This window comes from Amblyomma mixtum, chromosome 3, assembly GCF_055824585.1.
Source record: "Amblyomma mixtum isolate Tamu chromosome 3, ASM5582458v1, whole genome shotgun sequence".
NCBI lineage: Eukaryota > Metazoa > Arthropoda > Arachnida > Ixodida > Ixodidae > Amblyomma > Amblyomma mixtum.
Genome location: NC_143014.1, coordinates 316,559,033 through 316,586,904, shown reverse-complemented (window position 1 = coordinate 316,586,904; position 27,872 = coordinate 316,559,033). Strand labels below are relative to the sequence as shown.

General features: G+C 48.4%; 1 protein-coding gene across 1 annotated transcript; it reads left to right on the top strand.

The window, feature by feature from the left end:
• The first annotated feature begins 133 nt into the window (after window positions 1–133).
• LOC149355705 (uncharacterized) lies at window positions 134–26,590 on the top strand. The gene is made up of 9 exons (XM_089576166.1): window positions 134–184; window positions 4,102–4,252; window positions 5,726–5,871; window positions 8,335–8,432; window positions 11,644–11,800; window positions 13,427–13,594; window positions 15,604–15,723; window positions 26,022–26,282; window positions 26,411–26,590. Exons 1-9 carry the CDS (start codon window positions 134–136, stop codon window positions 26,588–26,590), a joined length of 1,332 nt encoding a protein of 443 aa, XP_089432292.1.
• Window positions 26,591–27,872: the final 1,282 nt, after the last annotated feature.

Genomic DNA, 27,872 nt, shown 5'->3' with positions numbered 1-27,872 from the left:
TGCTTCAATGGAAGGGACACTTACACCCCACCTTAAGGGTACGACAGACATATCTTAAGTAGGTTAATGTTCATATATGCACAATTGGCCCTACTTTACTTAGCATTCATAGATGGCAGCGAGTCCTCACACCATGCACTATCAGCGCAGTGGCGAAGCGGTCAAGAGATACGCCACTGCACTGGTAGGTGGCTCGGCCTGTCACAGCCACCGGTAGGGACTTTGGAACCTATGTTGTTCTTTCCGAGAAACCTCTCGTAAACAATCGTTAATTTAACTTAATTTTTAATTAAGCGGTCAGTTCAGCTAAAATTTTGTTAAATAAAGATTGGGGGGGGAGATGCGTCGGTTTGCAGTACAGTATTGATCACAATGCCAACTTAGAGGTGCGCCTATTATGCTCGGAATGAAAAAAATCTTGTTTTCCACGACCAAACTGGGGGTGAGCCTATTATGCCAGTAAATACGCTACTCCGCCCGCAGATCAAAATTCCAGAAGGCGCACACGTCAAGAAAACGCAACCAATCAGCAGGTTGCACTTTATAAGCATACACCTCTTGTGTTAGAATGCACTGTTCTCTGAACAGTGACCTAGTTGAACACGGCGGTACTGCCTGTTTAACCATCACTCGGCTTTTCCACCCGCTAAACATTTCTATTAACACGAAAAGTTCGCACAGAATTCTGGAGCCTTTCATCACAGCCAGAAATCTTACCGTAAGGCATGATCTCAATGTCTTTTTTAAGTGTCGACTGATGTATGCATCTAAAAAAGGGAGCATCACCACCAAAAAGAGATGATTTAATTGCTCACTACAGTTTCTCGTTTCTCGCACAGATACCAAATCACTGATCACAGCACGAACGCCCCGTCTATGTGAAGGCACGTCCTAACTCGCTAGGACCACGTTTATAGTGTAGGGAAGGTTTTTGTGGCCAATTTTATCTACATCTGCTGAACTCGCTTTAGTATAATGTCAAGGAAGGTTATAGGTAATGCTGCAGACTTGTGAGTAGAGGAAGTAATAACCAAGCAGAACCTTTGTCATCTGCCTCCTGGAGAGGCCGTAAGGTATTCTAGGGGAAATTGATCAGTAAGGCGAAGCTTCTATTGCGACCATGTCCAGAAAAGAAACGTGCACTTAGAACCCTATTAAGCATAGCTACCAGGAAGGGGTTGTCTGTAGTTTAGAACAGCCGAAAATAAAGGTGAACTTAAGTCTCCTTGCATGTAAAAATGCGAAAGAATTTATAGTTCCTTTACCACCTATGCTACAGAGTAATATAATTAATCACTGTTTGTAATTATCAATTAATGTATTGTTGGTTAATTATTTGTTATTAGTTATTGTTAACTATTTTAATCAATTAGTTTAAGTGATTACGTAATTTGGCATATAATTGATTATTTAATCAGGTTCGTTAAATATTTATTGATTATTTTTCTTTGTGATCTTTGTGGTTCGTTCAATTCTGGAGCAATTATTAGCAATCCCTAAATTTCATAAATTACTCGGAGTAATTAGCTAAATTAATTATCATATTAGTTAAATAATTATCTTATTTAGCAGTTCAGGCATTCAAGCATTCCATTCATTCCATATTAATAATTACAAATCATAAGTACATTCTGACTGGATGATCGGCAGTTCACTCTGTCCGCAGCCCGTGGCGACACATCCTGTCCACGCCACTCAGGAGGCAAGAAATCCTTTCTGATTAAAACGCTAAAACAATGTGTAGCAAAATATCAACCAAGCCACAGTATTAGAATGTTGTCTAAGTAAATGTGTTATGGCAATAAATGTTGGAAGGAAAATAAACCCATACTAATCTATTACTTTGCTGTAATTGTTCAGTTACTTTTCCGAAGCCATAATTTTCTATTACAACCAGTTTCATTTCAGAAGGAGTAAGTGTAATTGTAATCTGTTTCTTATTTTCTGTAACATGTCCAAGACTACTGCAGATACAGTCAGCATCAACTGTATGGCCAAGCTGATTCGCACTCTTATCGAAGCATTTGTTAACAGATAAGAAATGGGCATTCAGTAGACTGTAACGAAATGGGCAATACTTTCATTCAGTGACATTGTTGTTTCTATACTTGCTCTCCCCTGTTTTTGCTAGCTGCCTTTCACACCATTCCTTCTCGTGAGTCAAGGATATGAACCTACGGGTTGGGCTCCTAGATTAGAATCTGGATGATCTGAAACCTTACCGGATCACGACAAATTGGTATCATTCAAAATTTCGTGTCTTCCAAAGGAAACAATCTGTATGCACAAGCATGGGATATGCTTTCACGCCGATTTTTTTATCGCTGTGCAGCCACAACTTTCTACTCCTGCATACAACGCAACTGGTGATTGCGATGTGTTGGCAGCACGTAGTGCTCGAGGGTGCGGTTGCGGCTCACGTGTTTCTATCATCCGTAGGGGTGCAGAAGAGTTTTTGCAACATCCTAAATTCTACACATTGTATCCGATGCTCTCAGGCCAGGGAGGTTTTCCAATTCATATCGGCCACATTCATATAATCAGAGTGTACTAATCACTGTGATGCTGGCTTTTTTCTATATCAGCGGATAAGTTGACACGCACGCAAGTCAGTACTGTCGCAGTATATGCAAGCACAGTGAACTATGCCAGCACTGTTGAACGTACAAGTCTCCCCTCGTATTGGAGCTTGGCGCCTGCTTGCCTCCTTTCACTATGCTCATGCCAGGAAGCTATGAAGAGTTTCATTTGGTTGCAAGTTTTCTATGTGCTGTTGCAACACCAGTGATTACTAGCGCTGGCTGAAGTCGAACCTGGTGCCAAAAAGTTTAATTTCAACTCGAGGAAAATGCTTTTCAGCTATCAGCCTCCCAGTCTCCCGCATAAACGTAGCAACAGTGGCACATTTCGCTCCGCTGCTCTGCTTATCACTGGACGCATTGCTGGAACGTGGTGCGGTTGAACTGCGTGTACGTTGATTCCGAGGTGGCATTTGCACGTACAGCCCACTGACGAGAAATCCTAATGGGCACTGAACCTGCTTTGGACGTCCTGTGGTAGTTTAGGTCGTCCATGGGACGTCCAAGGGAGTTTCAATGCCCTAATATTAGTGGTTGCATGATGTTGTCGAGTGGTAGAACTGTCGCCTGCAAAGATGGTGTCTGCACAGGCAACAAGGAGCAGAGTGGGAGCTGCCCAGGCGAAATGGGTCCAATAGGAGTTTCCAACTGGATCAAATTGGGATTTCCATATGGTTCTAGTTGTGTATTTGGAACCATCCAGTTGCGACGTTCCAAGTGAACATTCCATTTGGTTCGACTTGGCCTGTCCGAATGAAACCAATTGGTTCGAAGTACACGATTCCAACCCGTCAGATATTGGATACATTTTAAAGTCCTGTAGTATTCTTGGCGATAGTTTTAAAGAAATTTTGCTGGAGGGAACCTGATAGAATACATGCCGTTGGTTTCTGTCGACATCAAGCTATGCAATAAGAATAAAATTATTATCCCGCTTGTAATAGAAGTGGATTTACAGAGTTTTGAAGTTACCACTTCACGAAGAGGAAGAAAAATTTGTAATCCTGTTTCTTAAGTGACAGCTTCCAATCCTAATAACTTCTATTGCAGGCAGGATAATTTTATCTTTACTGCATAGAGCGATGTCAAGAGAAACCAGTCGCATACAATCTAGCCAGTTCCCTGCAACAAAATTTCTTTTAAAAGTTGCATAACATGTTGCGTAACAACTTCTTGCATAAAAAGTTGCATAACATAACATAAAAGTTGCATAAAAGGCACAGACTTGTTGTACATAAAATTAAATAACATATTTGGAATCTGCATGCAAAAATGCAAGTTTCCTGACAATCTCGTGACTGAGACTTCATTAATAACTTTTTTTCAAGACGCTGTCGCACTGTCCATGCACTGGAACAATTTTTTTGTTTCACTGAGAACCTGCATGCCATTCTGCATTAAAAATCGAGGTTGGGTGTTGTTACTTCAGATAAGTGCATCATCTCCAGCACGTGTTCAACTCTAGTTGATATGAATTTCTTCTTGCATGCTTGTCGGTTCGATCTATTTCTCCTCTCTGCAGCCAGCAAGCACCGCGGAGCAGCCGAAGCGGCCCCGCCCCGGTGCCGGCATGCCCCCACCGCTCAGCAGGTTGAAGCGGAATGTGGCCAGTTCTGCCATCAACATCGTCGCCAACATCGCCGCGGGGGCCACAGGCAGTGCGCGTCCCAAAGGCAAGCTGCTTACTTTGTGGTCACAGATGTTGTTGTGTTACAAGCATGTTTGCTGGCAGTACTATTGGACTACTGTCAAGGACGATGAATATCGCCGGGAACAAGACTGAGCTCTAGCTGTTGACTGGAGTGTCACTTACCGTAAAATATCAAGCGCTCACCTAAAATTTGAAGATAATCGTGAAATATTGTGGGATGGGTCCTTGCTACCCCACGGCGCGAAAATCCAGAACGCACACATGATGGAATGGATCCTCGCTTGATCAGATGACAGATCATTAAAAATAAACCTCGATGAACATATACGATTGTGTGGAGAGAAAGTAAGCTAAAACAGAATGTGACCACATGATCTGAAACCCTCCGTCTGTCCACACCACTGCATCCGGCTTTCAATTCGTCAGCTCTCTCTTTCCTATGCTCCTTTCATCACGTTCACGGAGTTCCTATATCACCTTTCTGGTTCCCTCTTTCGATCCTCCCAAGGTTTCCTTTGGAAAGTGCTTGAGCTTGAGCTTAGGCTTATCATCTGAATGACCTAAGTACCATGTTCACCTCCTCCCCCCCCACTCTCCCTCCACGATGAGCATCGAGGAGATGCCAAACAAGGCTCCTGATGCGTCTGCGGTGTTTTTGAACTTCTTCCATACATGGTGACATAATGCATGGGCTTTTGTTCAGTGTTTTAGGAAAATTCAAAATCTTAAGGAAAGGAAGTGGGCGCTTATTCGGACATGGGCGCATGGTCGGTATTTTACACGCACATGCTTAAGTGACGGAGCACCATGACTCCATGGCTTTGTCCGGCATTAAAAACAGCAGCTCTCAGTGGTAGCGCACAGGTAACGGTGAACACTGGGGTGCTAAACAATGTGGTGCGATCCATGCACATTCGAGACAAGCTGTGTCGAAACCCATACCAAGCAGTCGATGTCAACTACGTGCTGCAAGGCGCAGCACTTGAAGAATTCTGAAAAAATGTGCCTTTCCTTAGTGTGAATGGCCAGAGTGCATGGCCGGTGTACTCCGTTCTATGCACAGTGTGTAACACTGCCAAAATTGGCACTCTTATTATTGCTGGCAATGTCAGTGGCTAAAAAAATGGTTGTTGTATGTTCGATGTAGACACTGCAACTGCCTGAACTTCATTTTGCTTAGCGTTTTCTTCCTGCCCCTCACTTAGACCTGGAGGAGTGAAATGCGCCGGAGTTGTATGTGGCTGGCATGCCTGTTTGCCGCCAGTAGGATTATTATCGGAGGGCTCAATAACTGAGCTCAGTTTGGATTGCCTGTCATATCTTATACCACTCCATGCTTTCAGCCAAACCCTCACTGAGGGTTCGAAAAGTGATATATTCAGCGGAGCAAAATGCTCTTGTGGGTAGCTATACTAGCCCAGATTCCACAACATTGCATGCCGAGTGTGAAACGGAGAGTAGGCCTCTAACCCTGCTGGCTTCGTTGTGTGACCAGCGCCGGCTGTGACGGCTGCACTTGGGCCGTCGACAGCTGGCAAACAGAAGCACTGGGAGCTCCAGGGCCGGATCCTCGACCTCGAAGAGAGGATGAAGGGTCTGTCGAGCGAGAAGGAGCAGCTCAGCCTCCAGAGCACCACAAGAGTGAGCTCAAATTTGTCCTTCATCTACTTCGCAGTTTTTGCTCCAGATACGTGCGGAAATCAGAGGCTGGCAGTCATGTAATTTGCGAGGCTTAGATGCCAGGGCTCATGCTCTGCCATCAATGAAGCGCTCCTAGGCCTCTTAGAGAGAGAACAGAGAACTTACACACACACACCCACACACACACGCACACGCGCGCGCGCACGCGCACGCACACACACACACACACGCATGCACACACGCACACGCACACACGCACACACACGCACACACACACACGCACGCACGCACAGACAGACACACAGACACAGACGCACAGACACACACACACACACACACACACACATGCCTACAATACATATGCATATTTACATGTATAAAGTGTGTGCGTGTGTGTGTATGTGTGTACATATATGTGCGTCATGTGCACAGTCGCACCCTCGTAGCCGCATCAAAAATAGCGAGGCAATGAGCCCGCGGGAGAGGCATTCGATAACCCACCAGTGGAAACCGCACTGCACGTGTGGAAATTTCTGGGCACATATCCAATGTTGCGCTGTCATGGATTCTGTGCAATGCCGCAACGAGTGACTCTGTGACCATTTGACGGCTGCCTCTGGTAAGTGCCACAGGCCTCTCCTTAAAAGCGTGTAATGCATTTACCTTGGACACATACAGCACCAACTTCAAACCGTTGTGTGTCTCAACCTTTGTCTCCACCCTTGCCTCGTAATGCGTTGCAGGGTTTACAAAAAACGGACCAGTGAGCCTAACTTACACTATGCTGGGGATCTGCATTAGAGGCCTTGTAGTGAGTAGTGTGGATCCTGGCCGAACTGCTTCTAATTGTACGTTTATTCAAGCTGCGTGCCCAGTTCTTGGTAGACGTGGCTCCTCTGTGAGTGGTTCGAGCAGTGCTGTGCACTTCGCTAGTAGACGGGTCGTGTAATCAGTGCTCTTCACTCTGGAGTAATGATGGATGACATGTGGAAGGCCACCTGAAAACCCTGCAGGGTGCTTGAGACCTGTGGTTGCGCAGTTACTAGGTGCATTGTGATGTCAAATCGGGCCGCATTCTTTCTAGAATCAAAGCCAATATGTGTTCACTGCAGGTGCCGGCACTTCTACTCGTTACCAACATAACGTTCACAACCCACAGAGTAAGATTCACCATGATATGCAGCAGAGTCGTCACCTTGCAGCACAATGGCGAACCCTTTTTAATGTGGATGTCTGCTCGAGTCTCCTGCCAGCCAGCATGCTCTTGAGTGGCTGAAGTGTCTACCCCAACAGGAGCGCTCGTTCTGTTCGCGTGAATTTCTAGAGGCTTGCCCTTCTAGTCACTATTGGGGTCCCACTTCTTGCTTCACGGCTCTGCTAAGTGCATTTAGAGCGGAAGCTCTACTCCCGAGCAAAACCTCAAGGTCATGTTGCTCCGGAGAATGACCTTCAAGCGGTGGAGCAGGGGTGTGGCTGCGCAGTCATGCCATAAGACTCGGCGAAGCTGTGGCCCATGAACCAAGCGGCGTTCGATTGCCTTCGCAACTGCATTGGACAACGTGACTCAACGCTCACCTCGCATATGCGTTGAATCACGTAACTCTCCATTCATCTGATAAGACAATAAAAAGCGCGAAGCGTTACTTGACGTTCACAGATAGCCATGGAGGAGTCGCACGCTGGAACCAGTGCTTCGGCTGTGAATCGCAGGCGGCTGATGTAATCTGATGACTCTTAGGATCATGAATGTCGATAGGGCACGTTGGCTAAAGCTAGAGAGGGTAAACATGCTAAGATTGAAGTAGAAAGCGAGGAGAGGATCGCCTTCCACTCTGTTAATTGGGTTCAGCTGGGTTGAATCCCAGGCATTTTTTTCTTTGTTCCTGCATCATCCTTCTGCTTTGCATAGGGGAGTTCTCTCGATGCCCCCTCACTAAATTCTGCTCAGCTGCGTTCGTGCTCTAGATCAAGGGTTTTCATACTGGTTCTGCAGGAACCCCTATTCTTTTTGGAGTGCTTTTTGGGTTCCCAGACCACTTACATCCGTGCATGTCTGTGACCCTCCAACCTTTCCTTTACCCACTTTGTTTTGGGTCTAATTGTAGCAGACTGTTTCTCTAATTAGCAGGTGATTATTAACTCAACTTGGAATTTCCATGCCAGCGGGAAGGGACTGAAGAGTTAACTCGCGAGTTCCTTGGCGTCTTTTGAGAGCCGTATTGCGTGAATTTTAACTGAGTGGATTCCAAGAGAAGCCAGGCTTAGCAGGGCGCGGCAGAAAACTCTCTGTGCAGATGAGGTAAAGAAGTTTGCGGGGGTTAAGTGGTCGCAGCTGGCACAGGACAGGACAAATTAAAGCGATATGGGGGAGGCTTTTCTTCTGCAGTGGTTAGTCGGGCTACTGATGACGATGAGTGTTTCAATGAAATGGCTGTGTCGTACCCCCCTCCGCCTGTTTTCTAGCTGCAGGAGCTCGAGAAGGTGGTCGCTGAGCTGAATGAGGAGCGCACCAAGAATGCCAAGCTCTCTACGACGGTCTCTGAGCTCCAGTCGGCTCTAAGGTAAGTGGCACGGGTGTGCGAACCGCAATCAGAACAAGAATCCTGCTGATCGAAACAAATTTACTGCTTCTGCTGACCATGCAGTTTTTAGTGAACATTTGCAGCACTTCAGTTTGATTGAAGTTGTTGTTAATTGCCTTTGACCAGATATTTTTTCACTTATTTCACACGCTTGCTTGAGTTTAGTAGCAGTTTGGAGAGAGAACTTTAATTCAATGCAATACAGTCGCCGACAGTTTTTTCGGACTCGGCCGGACCCGAAACATGGACCGAATAATCGAACAGTCCGAACAATTCGTGAAATTAAAAAAAAAACTTTTGTGCGAGAAACCACCTTTCAAAATAGCGAAAATTGCCGCTCCCCATGTTCCGCCTACAAGGAATATTAGAGTGAGTCATACCCTGGTTTCTTCATGTCCGCACCCTATCACATGACACCAGGTAGTGCAACGCAGCCGCGGTCATGCCTCGAATGAGTGCACTCGCTGCGTGAAGCAAGAACAATCAGTTCGCATGGCGCAATGATGTTCGCGAAGACCGAGAGGTAACCCATAGGTAAACCAAGGGAAGACGCGAGCGGAAGCGAGCGCATCCGAATGCAGTCCCCCCTCCCCCCCGTCCTCCCCCCCCCCCTCTGCCCTCCTACCGTCTACCGCGTTTACTGCCCCACACCACGGGGTGTGTCGTCCAAGCAACAGTGGACGCTGCAGCTGTCACGCTGTACCGTTCTCAATCCTATCGAGCGTCCTTTGTAGGCCATCTCGATGGCAATGGAGAGCATCTCTCTATCACGAATGGCAACGATGGAGACCAAATAGCCAAGCCTATCCAAACTAGTCGGATTCCTCCCGGCAAGATGACGCCGTTTAAATCCAAGATGGGGCCTTTTACGGTGGCTGCAAATGGGTTGGAAGTGACAGCAATGGCCGCTCGCATCTGTATTAGGCCGAAATAACAAACTTTTAGCTGAGAAACTATCACAGCAGTATTTTTGACGTCTATTTTGGTCATAAAATTAGAACTTTTATACTCCGCAAAGTCCTAAATATCAGTAGTGAAAATTCCTATGAGGTGCGCGACGGTTCCTCAGCGAAGTCCTAAATACCACGCTAGTCCAAATTATTGGAGTCTGAAATGTCGGTCGGCTACTGTATTATGCGTCTCGCATTGTCCACGGCCAAGGTCAGTAAAGCCAGCTGGTCTGCGCTAGCCGAGCCCGCGATATTGGGGGATAATTCACCCCCATTGAAGTGTGTGTATTTGAGACCTGTATGTAATGAACGTGTAGCGGCAGTTCTCCTTTATAAAACGAACTCCCTAGGCCGACTATATCTGTTAGCTTCCACTGGGTAACAAAATTTAGCACAAAAGTTTCAAGACTATAAAGCACGAAGTGACATGAGAGCAGAGTCAACAATCGCAGCGACACACTGCAGTTGAGATAATGTGTCATGCTCCAGCGCCGTCGGCGCATCTCCGTTGCTTTCACTTTTGTAACGCCATACCACATGGCACTACAACAGTTCATGCCCAAAAGCAGCGAAAAATGATAGGACATAGCAAAAACAAAGCGGCACGAGCAAGGCGCGTCCATCGCCGGCACGCGGTTGGTTTGCGTAATTCCGCCTCCGCCGATAGCTCTCGCGCGTTGGAACTCCAGCGACGCAAGGCAAACAGTCCGTTTCCTGGGACAACAGCGGCTGCTAAAACAAAAGAGGGAACATGCAGGAAGAAGAATGCGCCTCCGGGGCCGCCGGCCGGTCTACGGCAGCCACAAGACTGTATGCGCTCTCCTCTAGCTTGGCCGTGGTGCTCCCGCCTTCCCCGTCTCCTCACCTTACAGTGGCGTTGCGCGAGCTGCAGCAGAGTGGCGGCGGCAGTTGCACTATAAGACATTGAATAATGGGGTTTTCTGTAAACATTATCCAGGTGATTTCGCCTACATTTCATTTTTTGGTTTCCGTTCTGCATTTCCCTTTTGGATCTTCTTGCGAAAACGTCATGCAAAGAAAACCTGGATGTAATGAAAAATCCTGGAATTTTTTCAACTTCGTTACATTCAGGTTTCACTGTATATACCAGCCCAAGGTCAAGCACTGTCGCCAACTTGCGTTCCCCACGTAGCGTGCAGGAACACTTCCATAGTTGTGATTAACAGCAGAGTCTGTATTGTATAGGTTTCTATTGGAGCTTCGATGGGATTGGCTCACAAAAATGTAGCAGCCCGGAAAACTCAGCCTAAGGGAACTTAAGAGCAGGTTTCTCCTACAACTCAGCTACTGGTATTGCACTGGTAGTAGCTACAGGTGCTGTAGCCACTTTTTGTTGATTTTGCTGCTGCAGTACAACCTCGTTAATTCGACCCCCATTAGTTCGGATAATTCACTGTTGCCAGAGTCCCACCAAGCTCTCACGCAACTCTATGGCATTAGAAGCCTGTTTTTTCGAATGCCCCAAGGTTGGCATCGGCTAATTCAGACAGCCTCCCGATGTGACGCCGTGGCAAAGCATGACCTGCTCGAAAAGAAGTCGTACAAATATTATTCTTTATAGACCTGAACTGTAATATTGCATTGTTTATCGCATCCCTCTGACATGCGCAAACAGGCGTGTTTGCAATCTGCACGCCCCCATCGACAGGCTTACAGAACCCATAAGCCTAGTCCCTTTTTCGGAGCTTCCATTTAGAACGGAAGTTGCCTTGTTACTGATCTTTTCTTTTCTTGACTCATGAAGCAGCTTGTTGATCCGCATTGGTGCGTGCCTCTGTCGTTTCTGTCTGCGTGGTATCTCCACTTCCAGCACGCAGAAACTCTAGATTTGTTGTGCTGTTTGTCGTTTGTGTGGAGACGTCTCCTGTATTGCAAACCCAAGTGCAAAGAAGCTACAGCGCTACCACGTTACACAGTGACTTCGCAGGGACCTTTAAACCATCATGTGTGCGTGAACTAAAGGATTCGATGGAACTCCAAAAAATCGCCGTTGTCGCATTGTTTTCCTCCTTAATATTTCTTTTCTAAAAGCTAGGCACTGATCTTTTGCTTTCATGCGAGTTGCTTTTCTCTAATTCTATAATTTCAGTTTCGGATAATTCGGACATTTTCTTCACTCGCTTTCGAATGAAGTCCGAATAAACAAGGTTTTGGTGTACTAGGCTGGCAATGGTGCTGGAGTGACTCTGTGGTTTTTCCACCTTTCTCTCTGCACTCAGCACAACGGAGGCCAAGCTGTCTCCAGCAGAGCCGCAGCGGGACTCGCTCACCCTTCAGCTGACATCCGCCACAGAGCAGGTGGCAACACTGCAGTGGTCGCTGGCCCAAGCCACTGGGGCGTTGGCAGGGCTTCGCTGCGAGCGTGCGGCCCTCATGGTGCGTTCTCCTGTTACTTTCTTCACTGCAGCTGCTCTTGGATATTGCAGGATGGAATCGCCAAGGGTGGGCGCTCCTGAGGGGGGGGGGGAGGGGGGGTCCAGTGGGGGGAGGTGTGATAGAAATGTGTCAACCATTGGCACCAGTCTCCGCTGTGGAATCTGGGAAGACTTTTTCCAGAGAAGATACTTTGGGGCGTGCTGGAGAATAATCATAAGTATTGTGCAGCTGCTGCTTGATTGACTCAGCTGCTAGTGTGCTAGTGGTTACAATGGATTAGTGGGGACAATCTGGATGAAATTTCCTATGCCATTTCTGAGCTGGCTGCTTGAAAAACCCTAGAACTTGGGTCCTGCAATCGGCAGGGTTATAATTTTGCCCTTACTGCATATCTTGGCATTGGGAAAATGCAATTGCATGCATTTTGTCAAGTTTCCTGCAGAGGAATGTTTTTAAAGGTCACAACAATTGCTTGCATGACACAATACAGAAGTGCACAGACACATGCTTTGTTCGAAATTGAATGGCATGTTTTGAATGTGCATGTAAAAATATTCTCCCTTAAGGTTTATAGTTTTGACTTCATTAAGACTATTTTATGACCCTCTTCCCCTGCTAAGTGCAGAAATGGCTTGCAAAATGAGACTGGTTAAAACGAACTGCCCTGAGAGCTAGCTTTTTGTCAGTGTCCATTAAAACTTTTTCTTTCGTCAAGAGGCAATAATGTGATAGCCCATTGAAAAGATATCGGGAAGTTCGCTTTAACAAATGAGGGGGCGGGAAGCAAGGGAGATTGCAGCACGCGCCTCACCTCCAACATTTTTTACTGTGCCTTCTGGCCTAGTTTTTGTCACCATTGCATTGTTCGATTTGCATTTATGGACTTCGTGCTACGCAGGAGCTTGCGCTTTGGTTTTGCCGTCGCTGTATGGCTGTGATGGCACGGGGCAGAGGTCGCTGCAAGTGTAGCTAGGTTCACTAACACCGTCGACTGCTTTTGCAGCGTAAAGCTATACTAACCGGGCCAGACTCGAGCTTCGCATGAGTGTGCGCCGCACGTTATGCGCATGCGCGAGAGCCGCGTGACTTCCCGAGAGGCGCAGGTGCGTCGGCTCGTCGTCACAGCCGGTGCGCGGACCTCTCCGACGCCTGACTTTTAGCTGGAGCCGTTTTTAAGACAGTTGCGCTACTGCGCATGTGCACGGAGGGTGCGCCGTGTATACATAATGCGCTTGGCGGAAAAACGATGTTCGCGCTCGGCATGGAAGCTAAGGAGAGTTGAGCCGCTGCCAGACGGCGCAGAAGACTGGAAAATTGAAATTCTTCCGATCCCGAGGTTGTCCAAGAATAACCGTCGCTTTACGCTCCGTATATCCGGGCATAGCAGAGCAAAGCCAATTCCAATTTTTTACTTGAGTTGTATTAGACTTTAGTTATTTGGCCTGTATTAAATTTATAGTTGCTCATTTCATCAGTCGTTCATGGTTGATCATAGTGTTCATTGATCACTGCAGCTTAACTTCACTTAGTTTTGGTTTCTCCACTTGTCTCATTTCGAAAATAACTACTTCTCTTATTGTACTGTGTCCTTGGGCTCCCAACCTTTTCCTTGCCTTTCAGGCACAGGCAGAACAGGAGTCCCCGGAGGACCAAGAGGCGACACTGGCCGCGGAAAAGGGGCGGCTCGAATTGCTTCTTGCAGACCTGCGTGCAAAGGTGGCAGAACAGCAGGAGGAGCTGAATGCCTCTGAGCAGGACCGCCGCGCCCTGCACAACAGCCTGCAGGAACTTAAGGTGAGCGGTATTTCTATAACTTTGCCATCTTGCTTTAGATATTAATCCTATTTATTTCTGGCAAATTTTTATCCAGAACTTGTATGCTTGCGTCTCCGCCTTGATTTTGAGCTACCAATTTTCCTTTCGCTACCTGCTAACGCGTCTCAAATTTATTCGAATTACCCTTATCTCTAAGCTACTACCGCGGGAAGAATGACTATGACTATACTGTCAACATCTGGGTGCATACTGCCGCATTCTAGTGAGGTGTGTTTCATTGTATCTGCTGCTTTACCACACACTGCACATGTCATCTTCACGGTTAAATTTCTTTGCGCACCATGTCCAGCCCTTTGCTGGTTTCCCGTTGCTGTTTACTCCCGTGCTGTTAAGAGCTGAGGCTGTGTGCACATCTCTCCGTTTACAAGGGCCCAATAGCACACCCAGTTCTGACCGAGGGTTGTTGTACGCATACATGTTCTTCGTTGCAAACAATAAGCCTTGTAAACTGTGTTCTATCTATCCTCTAAAAAGAAAATTGTTGGAGAAAGTCTAAGAAGGAACAGCTTGCCAGGCCAGTGACCTGGCAAACTTCATTTCACCTCAACTGCAGCTTACAACTTTTAGATGATACGTCAATATCAGCATCCGTTCCGCGCCAAAAAAAAGCTTATTTCCCGTAGTGCGCAGCGCTTTTTCCGAACTGTGCAGCGCTTTTCCCGAACTGCGCAACGGTGGAATGCAGGGCATACCACAAGCGCTATTTGTTGCACAGTATGAGTATCGGAAAATGTCCTGATCCTGTCCTTGTCCTGTCCTTGTCCACTCTTGCTACTCACCTGGGCAAAAAATCTTTCAGACCAGCACAAGCTGCGACATGTCCCACTGGTTGCAGTGGCTATTCGCTTCAGTCACGTTTGTCATAGCGAGCCCCTCTTTCCTCTTTCCTTGTCTGCTGAATAGCTAAGGAGGACCTTGATTCTGGCAGTCTTGATGCTATAGGCAGCATAAGAAGGCTCTTGCTCAGCTTCCACCCTCACTGCTCAACCACGTTTCTAAGTGACACTCACGGTAATACAGGACATGCTGCGTCTGCCGCTACGGATGACGGTAGCGCAGGAAACCAAAGTGATGTTCAACAGTCTAGCAACGGAACAGCAGTTCGCAATTGGTAGCGAGGTGCTGGAAGTAGTAAGGGAATGGGGCGGAGCGCGTATCGCAGGCTCTCTCGGATCATGAATTGCAGTTTGTCAATATTCCTGAAGAGAAGAGCATACAACAGCTGTATCTTACGGGTACTCACCTATGGGGCAGAAACGTGGAGGCTAACAAACAGGGTTTAGCTTCAGTTAAGGACCATTCAGCCAGGTATGGAAAGAAAATGATAGCTGTAACGTTAAGAGATCGGAAGCTGGCGGAGTGTGTTAGGGAACAAACGTGGGTTAAGAACATCCTAGTTGAAATCAAGAGGAAGAAATGGGCTTGGGCAGGGCATGTAATGTGAAGGCAAGATAACCGTTAGGCCTTAAGGGTAATGGAGTGGATTCCATGTGAAGTCAAACGTAGCAGGGGGCGGCAGACAGTTAGGTGGGCGGATGAGATTAAGAAGTTGGCGTGGATACGGTGGCCGCAACTGGCAAAGGACAGCATTAATTGGAGAGACATGGGAGAGGCCTTTGCCCTGCAGTGGTCATAGTCAGGCTGGTGATGATCAGCATTTTCGCGATCGATACTTCGGACTCGAGCCAAAATAAAGTCCCTGTGAGGTGTGTCATGGTTCCTGAGTGAGGTCTGAAATATCGCGCAAGGTCAAGATTATGATTGTGATTTCAACAGGTCAAGGAAAACGGAAACATGGCCAGGCATGATGCGTATGCTACTGTACATCGCTTGTTTCTTCTAGGGATGGTGAAACTTGAATGCAATGCCTTTATGGTCTGCTGTGAAGGTGCTATGCTGTTGCTTCATTTGCTGCAAGTGAGCACGGACCGGTGTATATTCGGTCTCCTCTGCACGCGGTGTCGCAGGGCAATATCCGCGTGTTCTGCAGCCTGCGTCTCCTCCTGCCCTCCGAGAAAGCTCCGCAGCGACCTTTCCTGATGCTGCCAGATGAGCGGATCGTCGAGGTGCTCCGCACGGACCCGGAAGTGAGCGGGACCCTGTGGCCATAGGGCATTCGTAACCGTGCCAGTGGTGTGGTTGTGCCACACTTCCTGGATTAAATTTACAGAATTTAACTATTGTTGTGCTACTTGTGAGCGTGAAGGCCAACTGAAAACTGCATGGCAGTGCAAGTGGGTGGCAAGGCACACTGGACTGCTTGTTTCCCATGGTGGACTGCATGTTCTGTCGGCATGCTGTAGAACTCCGAAACATCAGAGAGATAGCCGTGTTGGCATTCTGTTTGCATCACCCGACAGGCATAAGCAATATATTGTCACGTTGTAGTGACGGCAGTCCAGCGGTCATGAAAACACCAACAAGACTTGGAAACGAAGCTCTTTATTTGGGCTGACTTGCGCCCGGAAAAGAACTGAATCACTCGGCGGCGGGGTAAGCAACAAACGTGCTCGTCGGTCGTCGAACTACGAATGCCCGCCGCTCGCGGCATCGCTCAATTTAAAACCGGCAAAGAAACTTCCAGATAGCAGGACAAGATCATCTACAGTAATCTGGAAAAAGCTAGATGCAGCCTTTCATGGCTGCGATCAATCGAGATTAGACTGGTCGCTTCTCGCGTCACGAACAAAAATGATAACAGCCCTTCCCTGCAGCCTTGAGCGTGAACGAATAAACACTACAGTGATACGTGGGATTACCCCCTTCCAAAGAAGCATCGTCTCGATGCTTTAAAATGAAAATAAACACGGAAAATGAAACTTCGAGTTCTTTAGCGTTCATAATATGGCTTCAGGCGTACGACATGTACGACTTCCGGGCGTGGGCGGCGTCGCTGAGATGCTGTAGTGGCGTCGGGGATGACTTCATAGTCGAGGTCACCGATGCGACGGAGAACCCTGTACGGGCCAAAGTAGCGTCGCAGCAACTTTTCGCTCAATCGACGGCGGCGAACTGGCGTCCATATCCAAACCCGATCACCTGGCTTGTAATGCGTGTTTCGTCGGCGCAGATTGTAGCGTCGGGCGTCGGTGTGCTGCTGGTCTTGAATGCGAAGCCGCGCAAGTCTTCGGGCTTCCTCGGCGCGATGAAGGTAGGCGGCGACGTCGAGGTTGTCTTCGTCGGAAACGTGCGGGAGCATTGCGTCGAGTGTTGTCGTGGGCTTCCTGCCGTATACCAGCTGGAATGGGGTAAACCTGGTTGTCTCCTGGACGGCAGTATTATAAGCGAAGATCACGTAGGGCAGAATGGAGTCCCACGTCTTGTGTTCGGCGTCGATGTACATGGAGAGCATGTCTGCGATGGTCTTGTTGAGACGCTCTGTGAGTCCGTTGGTTTGTGGATGATAGGCAGTGGTCCTCTGATGGCTTGTCTGGCTGTAGTTTAAAATGGCTTGCGTCAGCTCCGCTGTAAACGCCGTTCATCTGTCTGTGATGAGCACTTCCGGGGCGCCGTGTCGCAGGAGAATTTGTTCGACAAAAAATTTTGCGACTTATGTTGCGGTACCACTAGGCAACGCTTTTTCTTAGGCGTAGCGGGTCATGTAGTCGCTGGCCACGATGATCCACTTGTTTCCTGATGAAGAGGTCGGAAAGGGGCCGAGGGGGTCCATCCCTATTTGCTGAAAGGGCTTAGTTGGCGGTGGTATGGGGTTCAGGAGTCCGGCTGGTCTAGTCGGAGGCGTTTTGCGTCGCTGACACTCACGGCACGTTTTCACGTAATGGGAAACGTCGGTAGCTAGCCGTGGCCAATAGTACTTCTCCTGGATGCGGTGCAACGTGTGAGCAATCCCGAGATGTCCTGCAGTCGGCTCATCATGACATGCCTGCATAATTTCTTGCCTGAGATTTTTGGGCACGACAAGAAGATGCACTGTCCTGTTCGGCGCGAAGTTCTTCTTCAGGAGGACATTATTGTGAAGGACGAAGGACGACAGTTGCCGCTTGAACTCTCGGGGAGGCGATGCGGTCTTGCCTTTCAGATAATCAACTAGGCTTTGCAAGCCAGGATCTGAGTGCTGCTGCTGCGCGAAACTGCTGGCGCTTACCTGTCCTAAGAAAGCGTCCTCGTCTTCCTCTTCGGGTGCTGCGTCGACAGGAGCTCGTGACAAGCAGTCTGCATCGGAATGCTTGCGGCCAGATTTGTAGACTACAGTTATGTCGAATTCTTGAAGACGCAGGCTCCAACGAGCAAGGCGGCCGGAGGGAACTTTCAAATTGGCCAGCCAGCACAGAGCATGGTGATCGCTTACAACCTTGAATGGTCGTCCGTATAGGTAGGGGCGAAATTTGGACGTGGCCCAAATAATGGCGAGACATTCTTTCTCTGTCGTAGAATAGTTGGCTTCGGCTCTCGACAGTCAACGGCTAGCGTACGCGATAACTTTCTCCTGTCTGCCATTTTTCGGAACGAGGACCGCTCCTAAGCCCACCCCGCTTGCATCGGTATGAACTTCGGTTTCGGCGTTTTCATCAAAGTGCCCGAGCACAGGAGGGGACTGTAAGCGGCGCTTCAGCTCGTTGAAAGCTTCCTCTTGTGGCGTTTCCCATTTAAAAGGCACGTCATCCTTGGTAAGTTGAGTCAAAGGTTCAGCGATGCGCGAAAAGTTTTTGACGAATCGTCGGTAATAAGCGTACAATCCAAGGAATCTGCGTACAGCCTTCTTGTCATTAGGCTGTGGAAACTCTGCGATCGCAGCCGTCTTCTGGGGGTCTGGGCGAACTCCATCCTTGCTTACGACGTGACCAAGGAACAGCAGCTCCTCGTCGGCGAAGTGGCACTTCTCTGGTTTCAGTGTCAGGGCTGAAGACTTGATCGTTTCCAGCACTATCCGAAGCCTTCTGAGGTGGTCTTCATAGCTTGAGGAGAAGACAACAACGTCATCTAAGTAGACTAGGCAAATCTGCCACTTCAAGCCTGTGAGCACCGTATCCATTACTCGCTGGAACGTCGCTGGGGCAGAGCAGAGGCCGAATGGCATCACCTTGAACTCGAAGAGTCCGTCTGGCGTGATGAACGCAGTCTTCTCGCGATCTCTTTCGTCGACTTCAATTTGCCAGTTGCCGCTCTTCAGGTCCATCGATGAGAAGTACTTAGCGTTGCACAGCCGGTCCAGTGTATCGTCGATGCGGGGGAGGGGGTAGACATCCTTCTGCGTAATGTTGTTCAGGCGGCGGTAATCGACGCAAAAGCGAAGGGTTCCGTCTTTCTTTTTCACTAGGACGACCGGTGCTGCCCAGGGGCTCCTCGATGGCTGTATGACGTCGTCACGAAGCATTTCCTCAACTTGTTTGCGGATAGCTTGGCGTTCTAGCGGCGATACGCGGTAGGAGCTCTGTCGGAGTGGTCGTGCGTGTTCGTCTGTGACAATGCGGTGCTTGGCAAGCCGGGTTCGTCGCACATTCGATGCTGATGAGAAGCAATCGGTGTACCTTTGAAGAAGACTGCGTATTTGGTCTTGTCTGCTCCGGGGTAATGCCGGGTTGATGTCGAACGTGGGTTGATGGCCTTGGTCAGATGGTTCTGCGGGTTGGTCGGGTAGGGCAAATACGTCTCTGATGTCTGCCAGCTCGTCGAGGAAAGCGATCGTCGTACCTTTGTTTAGATGCCGGTATTCTTCCGTGAAGTTGGTTAGCAACACCTGGGCTTGGCCATTTCGGATTTCGGCCACTCCCCTCGGGACGCCCAATCCTCGATCCAGGAGTAACTGGGTGTTCCCCTCGATAACGCCTTCGGCATTTTCGATGTCTCCAGTACCTATGCCGACGAGAACACTTGATCGGGGCGGCACGCTCAATGCTTCATCGAGGACGTTTAACCCATTAGGGACCAAGAAAAATCTAGCAGAGGGATTTTCTTCATTCTTAGCACATGATACTCTCATGTAAAGAAAAAGAGATTGCTGAAATTTCGTCACGATTGCTTTATTCCTTCCAGAGGTTACACAGGTGTACTTTTTATAGTACACTGGGTCTTCCCCATAGCACATGTGGCTACCGCACTGCATTCCTATTGGTGGCGTGAATTTTGTTATTATGTCTGCGATTTCTACGCAGGGTGATATAACACTTCTTGCAGGCCCTCATGAATATTTTCTGGCTATACTGGCACCGCAGTTATCCTACTTTGCACGGAAAGCTTTCTCCTTTTCAAAGAAGCATCAGATACGATTGAGCCAGAGTGTCTGCGAACCGCTGGTTACTGCATGTCAAGGTGTAGATAATAATGAGTACCGTTCTTACCAAAGCAAAAATAGTCAGCAGGGTCGTCTCTAGCAATTTGTTAGATTGTTCAGGCTTTAACAATTGCAAAGTTGATCTTTGGTGTCAACAACCACTATCACTTTTTGTCCCTGATGCTGATATACTGGCAGTAGATGGCTTGATGCGAAAGGTCAACACCTGCCATACCACTGTTGTAAAAGGAAAGTAGTTTTGGCTTTAAAAAAATCTGTTTTTCTTGTGCTATAGGCAACCACCACTCTACAAAACACGTAGGCTCACTGCTGTTATAGTTGCAAGCCATAGTTACTATACTGTTGATCGTAGACTTCAATAAAGGCATGTAACCTATACTACTGAAGCAAGAATCGATGTTTCATGGCTGCTTCTATTTCATCGCTTTCTTTGGCCCGAGTGGACACTTTCCTAAACCTGTTTTGGCGAACGGTTCCTCTAGCCCTAAATTCCTCCCAGTGGAGCGTTACAAGAATGTCTTGAGAGGTAAAAAAATTTAAAAAAAAGATGAAATGGTCACTAAGGGTTTAAATCACCTCAGGTGACGACAGGACAACACGCGCTTCCAAAAGTTTCATTTCTGAACTCAAGTACTTTGCGCAGACGGTGTGAATGGCATAACAGTAACTGTCTGCTCGGCAGAACCTTCAGTTCTTATAACCAAACTTTATTACAACCAATTAAAATCATACCATCATCAAACTCAAGACCGCTAGCTGCAAGTACAGCAGCCTCCGAGGCCTTGCTGAGCAGACAAAATGATTTTTTCCGAAAAATTGGAAGTAACTATAAGATCTATGAACTGGAATAAATAGGCGCCGTTCTGCACACAGGAAGACCCAGTGTACTATAGAAAGTACAGCAGTATATAAATCATCACAGAGCAAAAAATGCCAAAGGTGCGGGACATTCAAAGCATCCGTTGTTTACTTTCGTCTTTCGTGCTGCTCTATACTTGAAACTAGCGTAATATGTACATGAATGCGGCCGTGAGAAAATTATAAGCAAGCAACTACCGGTGCACTTCGTGGGAAACAAACATCCTGAAGTTTCACCACGGAAAGCTAACATACTGAGCAGAGGAAGTGCGCCAAATTAGTTAAGGGTGGTTGGCCAATCCCCTGTTGACAAAAGCATGCCCTACTTGAAAAGAAAATTGCAGTCTTTGGTGGTGAAATTATAAAAAAATTAAGTGTACTTTTAAAAGTACGCTGGGCGCTAATGGGTTAAGGCAACGTGATGAGTCGCGCCCGTCGCAACAGGTATGGCTTTTTCCGTGGAAAGCTTGATCGACTTAGATCGAAGGTCTATGATCGCCCGATGTTCGTTCAGGAAGTACATTCCCAAAATCACGTCTCTCGAGCATTGCTGTAGGATCAGGAAGGTTGTCGCATAGGTTCTCCCATTTACAGTAACTCTCGCGATGCAGCGTCCTTACGGCGTAATCAGGTTGCCACCTGCGGTGCGGATCAGCGGGCCATCCCAGGTTGTTGTTACCTTCCTGAGTCGGACAGCGAGTGGGCCACTCATGACAGAGTAGTCAGCTCCCGTGTCCACCAAGGCAGTAACCGCGTGACCGTCGACCGTAACTTCAAGGTCACTTGTTCGCGTTCTCGTATTGTACGTTGTCTTCGGCGTCCGATCTCGGCTTCGTCGAGTAGTGAGGCTGCGGTGGGCGTACTGCGACGTTACTTCACTGGGCAGCGGCAAAAGCTTCAAGTCTGGCCGCGTCGTCGTCATCGTCGGTGTCGTCGTCGTCGGTGTCGTCGTCGTAGTTGAGGCATGGTCTTGAGTACTCGTCGATGGAGGATCTTTGTCATTGCGCCTAGAAGCGACCTCACCTCCAGAGGCTGCTTTATTTAGTTTAACCTTCGGGGGCTGGGGGAGCGTCCACGCACGGCGTAACCTCGGCTAGGAGATACAAAGCGCGGGGACGATGGCGACGGGGAACGTGTAAGGCGGCTCGGCGATGAGTATTCTTCCCGACGTAAAAACTCCTCGATTTCGGCTGGTCGCTGGCCGGGTCGGGGTCGTGGAGCATCGTAAGAGAACCCTCGGATGCCCAGTCTTCTGTATGGGCAGTGCCGGAGGACGTGACCGGCTTCGCCACAGTGGAAGGATATTGGGCGGCGCTGGTCGGGAGTTCTCCACTCGTCGCATTTCCTCGGCTGCGCGCGTCGCTCGTAGGACGGGCGGGCTGGGTGAGTGGGCGGCGGTCCAACGCAGCTGGCTGAGGGCGATAGAGGCTTGGGTCCCGTCGTCGAGGTGCAGGACTGCGCACAGCTGCGGCGTAAGTCATGGCTGGGGGCTGCAGAGGCTGCGTTGGTGTCGGCGTCACACCCAAGGCCTGTTGAACCTCGTCCCGGATGACGTCAGTGAGCGATGAAAGTTGCGGCTGCGTTCCCGTTGGCAGCAATCGTCGGAGCTCCTCTCGCACAACTTCACGTATAACCTCCCGCAGGTTATCGTTGTTAGCGGTATCCATGCAGCTTGCTGACAAAAAGCGCTGCTGGCGGTGATACTGACGGGCTCGGGCGTCAAGAGTTTTCTCCATTGTGGATGCCTCTTCTACGAATTCCGCGACGCTTTTCGGTGGGTTGCGAACGAGGCCGGAAAATAGTTGCTCTTTAACTCCTCGCATAAGCAACTTCACCTTCTCTTCTTCCTTCATGCTCGCGTCGGCACGCCGGAAGAGACGCTCCATTTCCTCAGTGTACACAGCAACGGTCTCGTTTGGATGTTGTATGCGAGACTGTAGCAGCTGCTGGGCTCTCTCCTTTCGCACGACGTTCGTGAAGGTCTTTAGAAGCTGCTCCTTGAAGGTTTCCCAGTCCGTGAGGTTAGCTTCCTCATTCTCAAAACAGACTTTTGCTGGTCCCTCCAAGGCGAAGAAGACGTACCTAAGTTTCGTGGCATCGTCCCAGTTGTTGAAGATAGCCACACGGTCGAACTGCTCCAGCCATTCCTCGGGGTCGGCGCCAGGCGAAGCGTCGAAGGCCGGTGGCACCCGGGGCTGGTGAAGAATGATTGGAGTCGTCGTCTGGGGCAAGCTCATGGTAGATGTTGCGGCTGGCTTCCGCTTCCGGGTAGGGTCCGGCAGAGTCCCGAACTCTGGTGCGTCCCCTTGCAGGCGTCGGCTAGCGCGGTGGACTGGACTCAGGTCCTGCGGTTGATGACTCAGAGGGCTGACGTCACGGCTTGTAGGGGGTGTCCGGTACATGGAAGGCTGCCCAGCACCTCCACCAGATGTCACGTTGTAGTGACGGCAGTCCGGCGGTCATGAAAACACCAACAAGACTTGGAAACGAAGCTCTTTATTTGGGCTGACTTGCGCCCGGAAAAGAACTGAATCACTCGGCGGCGGGGTAAGCAACAAACGTGCTCGTCGGTCGTCGAACTACGAATGCCCGCCGCTCGCGGCATCGCTCAATTTAAAACCGGCAAAGAAACTTCCAGATAGCAGGACAAGATCATCTACAGTAATCTGGAAAAGGCTAGATGCAGCCTTTCATGGCTGCGATCAATCGAGATTAGACTGGTCGCTTCTCGCGTCACGAACAAAAATGATAACAGCCCTTTCCTGCAGCCTTGAGCGTGAACGAATAAACACTACAGTGATACGTGGCAATATTGTACTTTGAAATTTGAAAGGGATTATTAGTGTTTTGTCTCCAAGGCTCGCTGAATTCTCTCTTTCATAAAGCCAAGCGTTGAACGCCTCATTTCGCGTGCTACCAATATGCGTTGTATCAATTAAAAACTGCTGAAATTGTTCACACAGAGCCCAATCACCCGTTTCTAATCAGTTTGTTTACAATTCCACCCCAAAATACGGGAGGTACAGCCAACCACAAGTTTAATCTGCCTGCGTCTCATGATATACACAGTACGAGGGGGTACCCAAAAGAAACCGGACTAAATTTTTTGGTCGGCAAAGCTTCTGTGGTACCGCGTTTTGCCACTAGGAGCGCATAGAACGAACATTCCAGAGTCAGTAAGCCGAGTGCCATCGTTGAAGGAGGTAAGACTAGTTTATGCAGAGTTTTAGAGTGACGACTGTTTTGTGTGAACGTCGTTTTTGCAATGGCTGATTTTCGTGAACAGCGTGCGCCGGTGATATTTTGATTTTTGCCCGGAAAAAGTTGAATGGAAACTCTTGAAATATTAAGAAAGACGTACAAGGACGATGCTATGGGGACAACTCAAGTGTTCCTGAATCGAATCCTGAATCAAAGCAACAATCATGCCAATGGAAAACTTCAAATTCACCTCGCCTCAAGAAAGCTCGTCTGGTGAAACCAAACCTCAAAACAATGCTGATTTGTTTTTTCGACGACGTGAGAGAAGTCGCCCATCGAGAATTTGTTTCGCAGGGTCAGACAGTTAGGCAGGCTTTCTACTTGGATGTTTTGAAAAGATTGGGCAACAGTGTGCGGTGGAAGTGGCCAGATTTGTGACGGTCGAGTGACTGGTTTTTCCATCATGGCAATGCCCCTGCTCACACAGTTCTGTCTCTACGACAATTTTGGACCAAAAATGGCATGACCCCTATTCCTCACCCCTCATACTATCCCGACCTTGCCCCGTTCTACTTTCTTTGTTTCCTAGAATGAGAAAATAGGTTAATGGAAAGCGTTTCGCTGATGTTACTGAGGTGAAGAAAAAAACGACGGAGACACTGTCAAGCATCACAAAAGATGAATTTAAACAATATTTTGAAAAATGTAATGAAAGATTCGACAAGCGTATCATTGCGAGTGGGGAATACGTTGAAGTAGATTGAAGGTCTGTGCTTAAAATGTGAACAAATAAGTTCAAACAAAAATAAGTCCGGTTTCTTTTGGGTACCCCCTCGTATAACGCTTGAAGTATTTAATGGGGAACTACCCTGGAATTCACTGCCAGTACACATGAAGTCAGCCCTTAATTTTAAGGCAGCACCAAAGATGTATTTTTGAGGAGTGCCTGCAATACTTAGCTGATAGGTGGGTTTATCTTAGAATATATTGCAACAAGCAATGAACTAATGTCTTTTTCAAGTTGTTATTTAACAAGATGTAATTTACGGTTACGTTTGCGCAGGCCGACACAGATCCCGGAGCTTAGTATTTTGTAAATTTTGTAATTACCCGATTTCAAGAAGCGAATGTGCTACAGTGATATTTTTGTTCGGTTATTCTGTTCACGTGCATGACATGACATGGTCTATTTCGGCTGCATAATTTGTTTGCTGATCTGCTGCTGCTTGAATTTGAAAGTTTTTCGTTTGGACCCGTGATTAGCCAATGACTGCGCGTCCAATAACTGCTTTTCTAGTTTGCATAACATGCTGTCATAATTGCAAAAGAAGGGAAATGTGCTTCAACAAAAAAGCACAGTAGATGTTCATTAAAATTCGTTTCACTCATTTCAAACAAAGGCTCCGGTGTGGCAAACAATGTGAGGATATTTCCTAGCGCTGGAGAGATTGGATGCTGGGCCGCTAAGCTGTGCTGCTCTCTGCATGACACCAACCAGCCCAAAGTGCCATGTTAGTAAATTTTATTTCCTATTGTGTAAAAGAGCAATGAAGAAATTCTTTTACGGTGAATGCAAACCACGGCGCCTTCTCAGAAGGTCTGTGCAGCGCTGTAAGTGAACAAAAAATTGTGGAACACTACATTACAGGAAAGCTCACGCTCGTGAAAGGTAGATTTCAGCCTTTTGTGCGAGGCTGTGGGGCAGCTACCTTGTGGGGATTGGAAAGCACTTAGGCACTTTTGTGCCTAGCGGCGCCAGGCACACAATTCTGGTACGGTCATATATATTGCGTGCATGCCTAAATAGGTTTTCCCTTTGCTAATGGTTTTACCTCTCGATATTTCCAACTGCCCAGCCTTGCTCTACATACAAAATCTAACCTTGACTGCCCAGTGCAATGGCACCTCTACAGCCAAGCGAAATTCTCTCTGGGCTCAACATTGTGCATTCGGTACATTGCACATTGGTCACTGCAGATTTGTTTTCCCGCATCGAGGTGTGATCTGTCGTCCATGGCTGGTCAGCCCTGCACAGTGGGGGCAAGTGTGGGTGTTTCTGCCTCGTCCGTACAGGTGCAACGGGAGACCGTCCTGACATTCAGCTTTGACCGTGTGTTCCCGGGCGTGGCCAGTCTGGCAGAGGTGTACGCCCAAGTCTCCCAGCTGGTGCATACTGCTCTGGACGGCTATCACGTGTGCATCTTTGCCTACGGCCAGGCGGACGCCGGCAAGACCAACACCATGGAGAGGGACCTGGATGACGAGCTGAGCGGCATCATCCCGCGGGCCCTCCACCAGGTCTTCGAGGTATCCCAGAAGCAGCCCCAGTGGACGGTCAGTGTGCGCAGGAAGGGAGGAGGGAGCGTGGACGCTCTTGCGCTACTGCTCTTCAAGCCTGACATTGACTGCACCCCTTTTTGATTCCACAGAGTGATGATTGACGTGGCTTGCCTCCCTTGCAGTACACCATGGTGGCCAGCTTTGTGGAGGTGTACAACGAGACCCTGCGCGACCTCCTGGTGCCTCCCTCCCAAGCAGACAAGGCCCCGCCGCTGCAGCTGAAGATGAGCAGCAAGGACGCGCCCGTCACGGTGGCCAGCCTGGCTGAGGTGCCAGCCCAGTCAGCCCAACAGGTATCTTAATAAGTACCTTAACAGCGTGTAGGGAAAACTTCATTGGCTGCTCTAGTGACGGTGATGTTTCACACTGTATCTCACCATTTGCGTGTGCATACTCATCGTATAGTGTAGTGCTCTACAATGAGTCTGGAGCTTTTGCTCGCTTTTACCGGACAATGCATTTTCCCCGACCGTCATCGCCAGTGGAAAGGGACTCTGTACCCACCTCGTGCAGTGCATGTTAGGTGGTGAGGGGCATACATCGCAGCATGCTACAACAGAATTAATTCGTGGCATGACCCATGGTCATGTCCCTTATAGGGGTGTCATCGGTAATATTGGGAGAGCTGCAGACATAAGAGAAGCACGACTCTGGCACGCATTGAAAACTCTTGTCTGCCCATAAACCGCTGTAGCCATCCAAGGCTGGCATGCAAATTTCGTGTGATATGTTTAGTGCGTAGGCCAGCTTGATAGCTTCCATGTGTGCCATCTCAGTAGCCCGTTGAGCTCAGGTGGTGCGGGCTGGGCAGCTTTATTTTCTTCTCGCCCATTGTACCCTTCGTGCCACCTCTGTGGGAACAGAGTGGCCGCGACTCCTTCTTTCTAGATAAACTTGGCAAGCTCCTTGTCTTGAGCTTGGGGTGCACACCATGCTTCAGAATGTGAAATAACCTCCTCTCACATGTTTGATGTTCTGAGACTTTCTTCTTCCGCCTGTTGCGAATGTAGGGCTCATCCACGTCATATTTTCTTGCGGCTGCTCTGACTTAATCATGGGAGCAACAAATTCTGTCGACGCACAAGCTCCCTTTGGTAACACCCCAGAAAAGTCCGGAAAGAGTATCGGAGCGGTTCGTCGCAACTGAGATGTTCCGTATTTGTGTCTGTGCAGCGGCAAAGTGCTCCCAACCTATCCAAGCCTGCTTTTTCTTTTTTAGTGTACCCTTTTCATCATAACAAGGGTATACTGTATGTGATCATAGGCCAAAGTCTTAATTTTACGCCGTACTTGAGAGAAGCAATGATCAGCTATGTTCTTGAAGATACTGAGCTATAGGGGCCCGAGATATATAACTCAAATTACAAAGGCAATGTAGAACACGTTATTTAAATAAATATGTTTGGTAAGCTTTTCGTTGTTAGGGAGAGCCAATGTTCGCTCTTGCTAGTTGGGGGATGGGCGGTTGAGGGGTTCTTGCACATTTTCATACCATGTGTTAGAGGGTGGGACGGCTTGCAAGATGGAAAGGTGTCTGCCTGTATACATAAAGGTGCCGGCATACAAGACAGCTTCCTTTGTGAT

Bases quoted from the DNA above. Each gene is read 5' to 3' on its own strand.
- LOC149355705 (XM_089576166.1), top strand. From the start codon at position 134: ATGCACTATCAGCGCAGTGGCGAAGCGGTCAAGAGATACGCCACTGCA. The intron at 5,872-8,334 runs GTGAGCTCAAAT...CCTGTTTTCTAG, and splicing joins GCCTCCAGAGCACCACAAGA to CTGCAGGAGCTCGAGAAGGT. The intron at 15,724-26,021 runs GTGAGCGGGACC...TCGTCCGTACAG, and splicing joins TGCTCCGCACGGACCCGGAA to GTGCAACGGGAGACCGTCCT.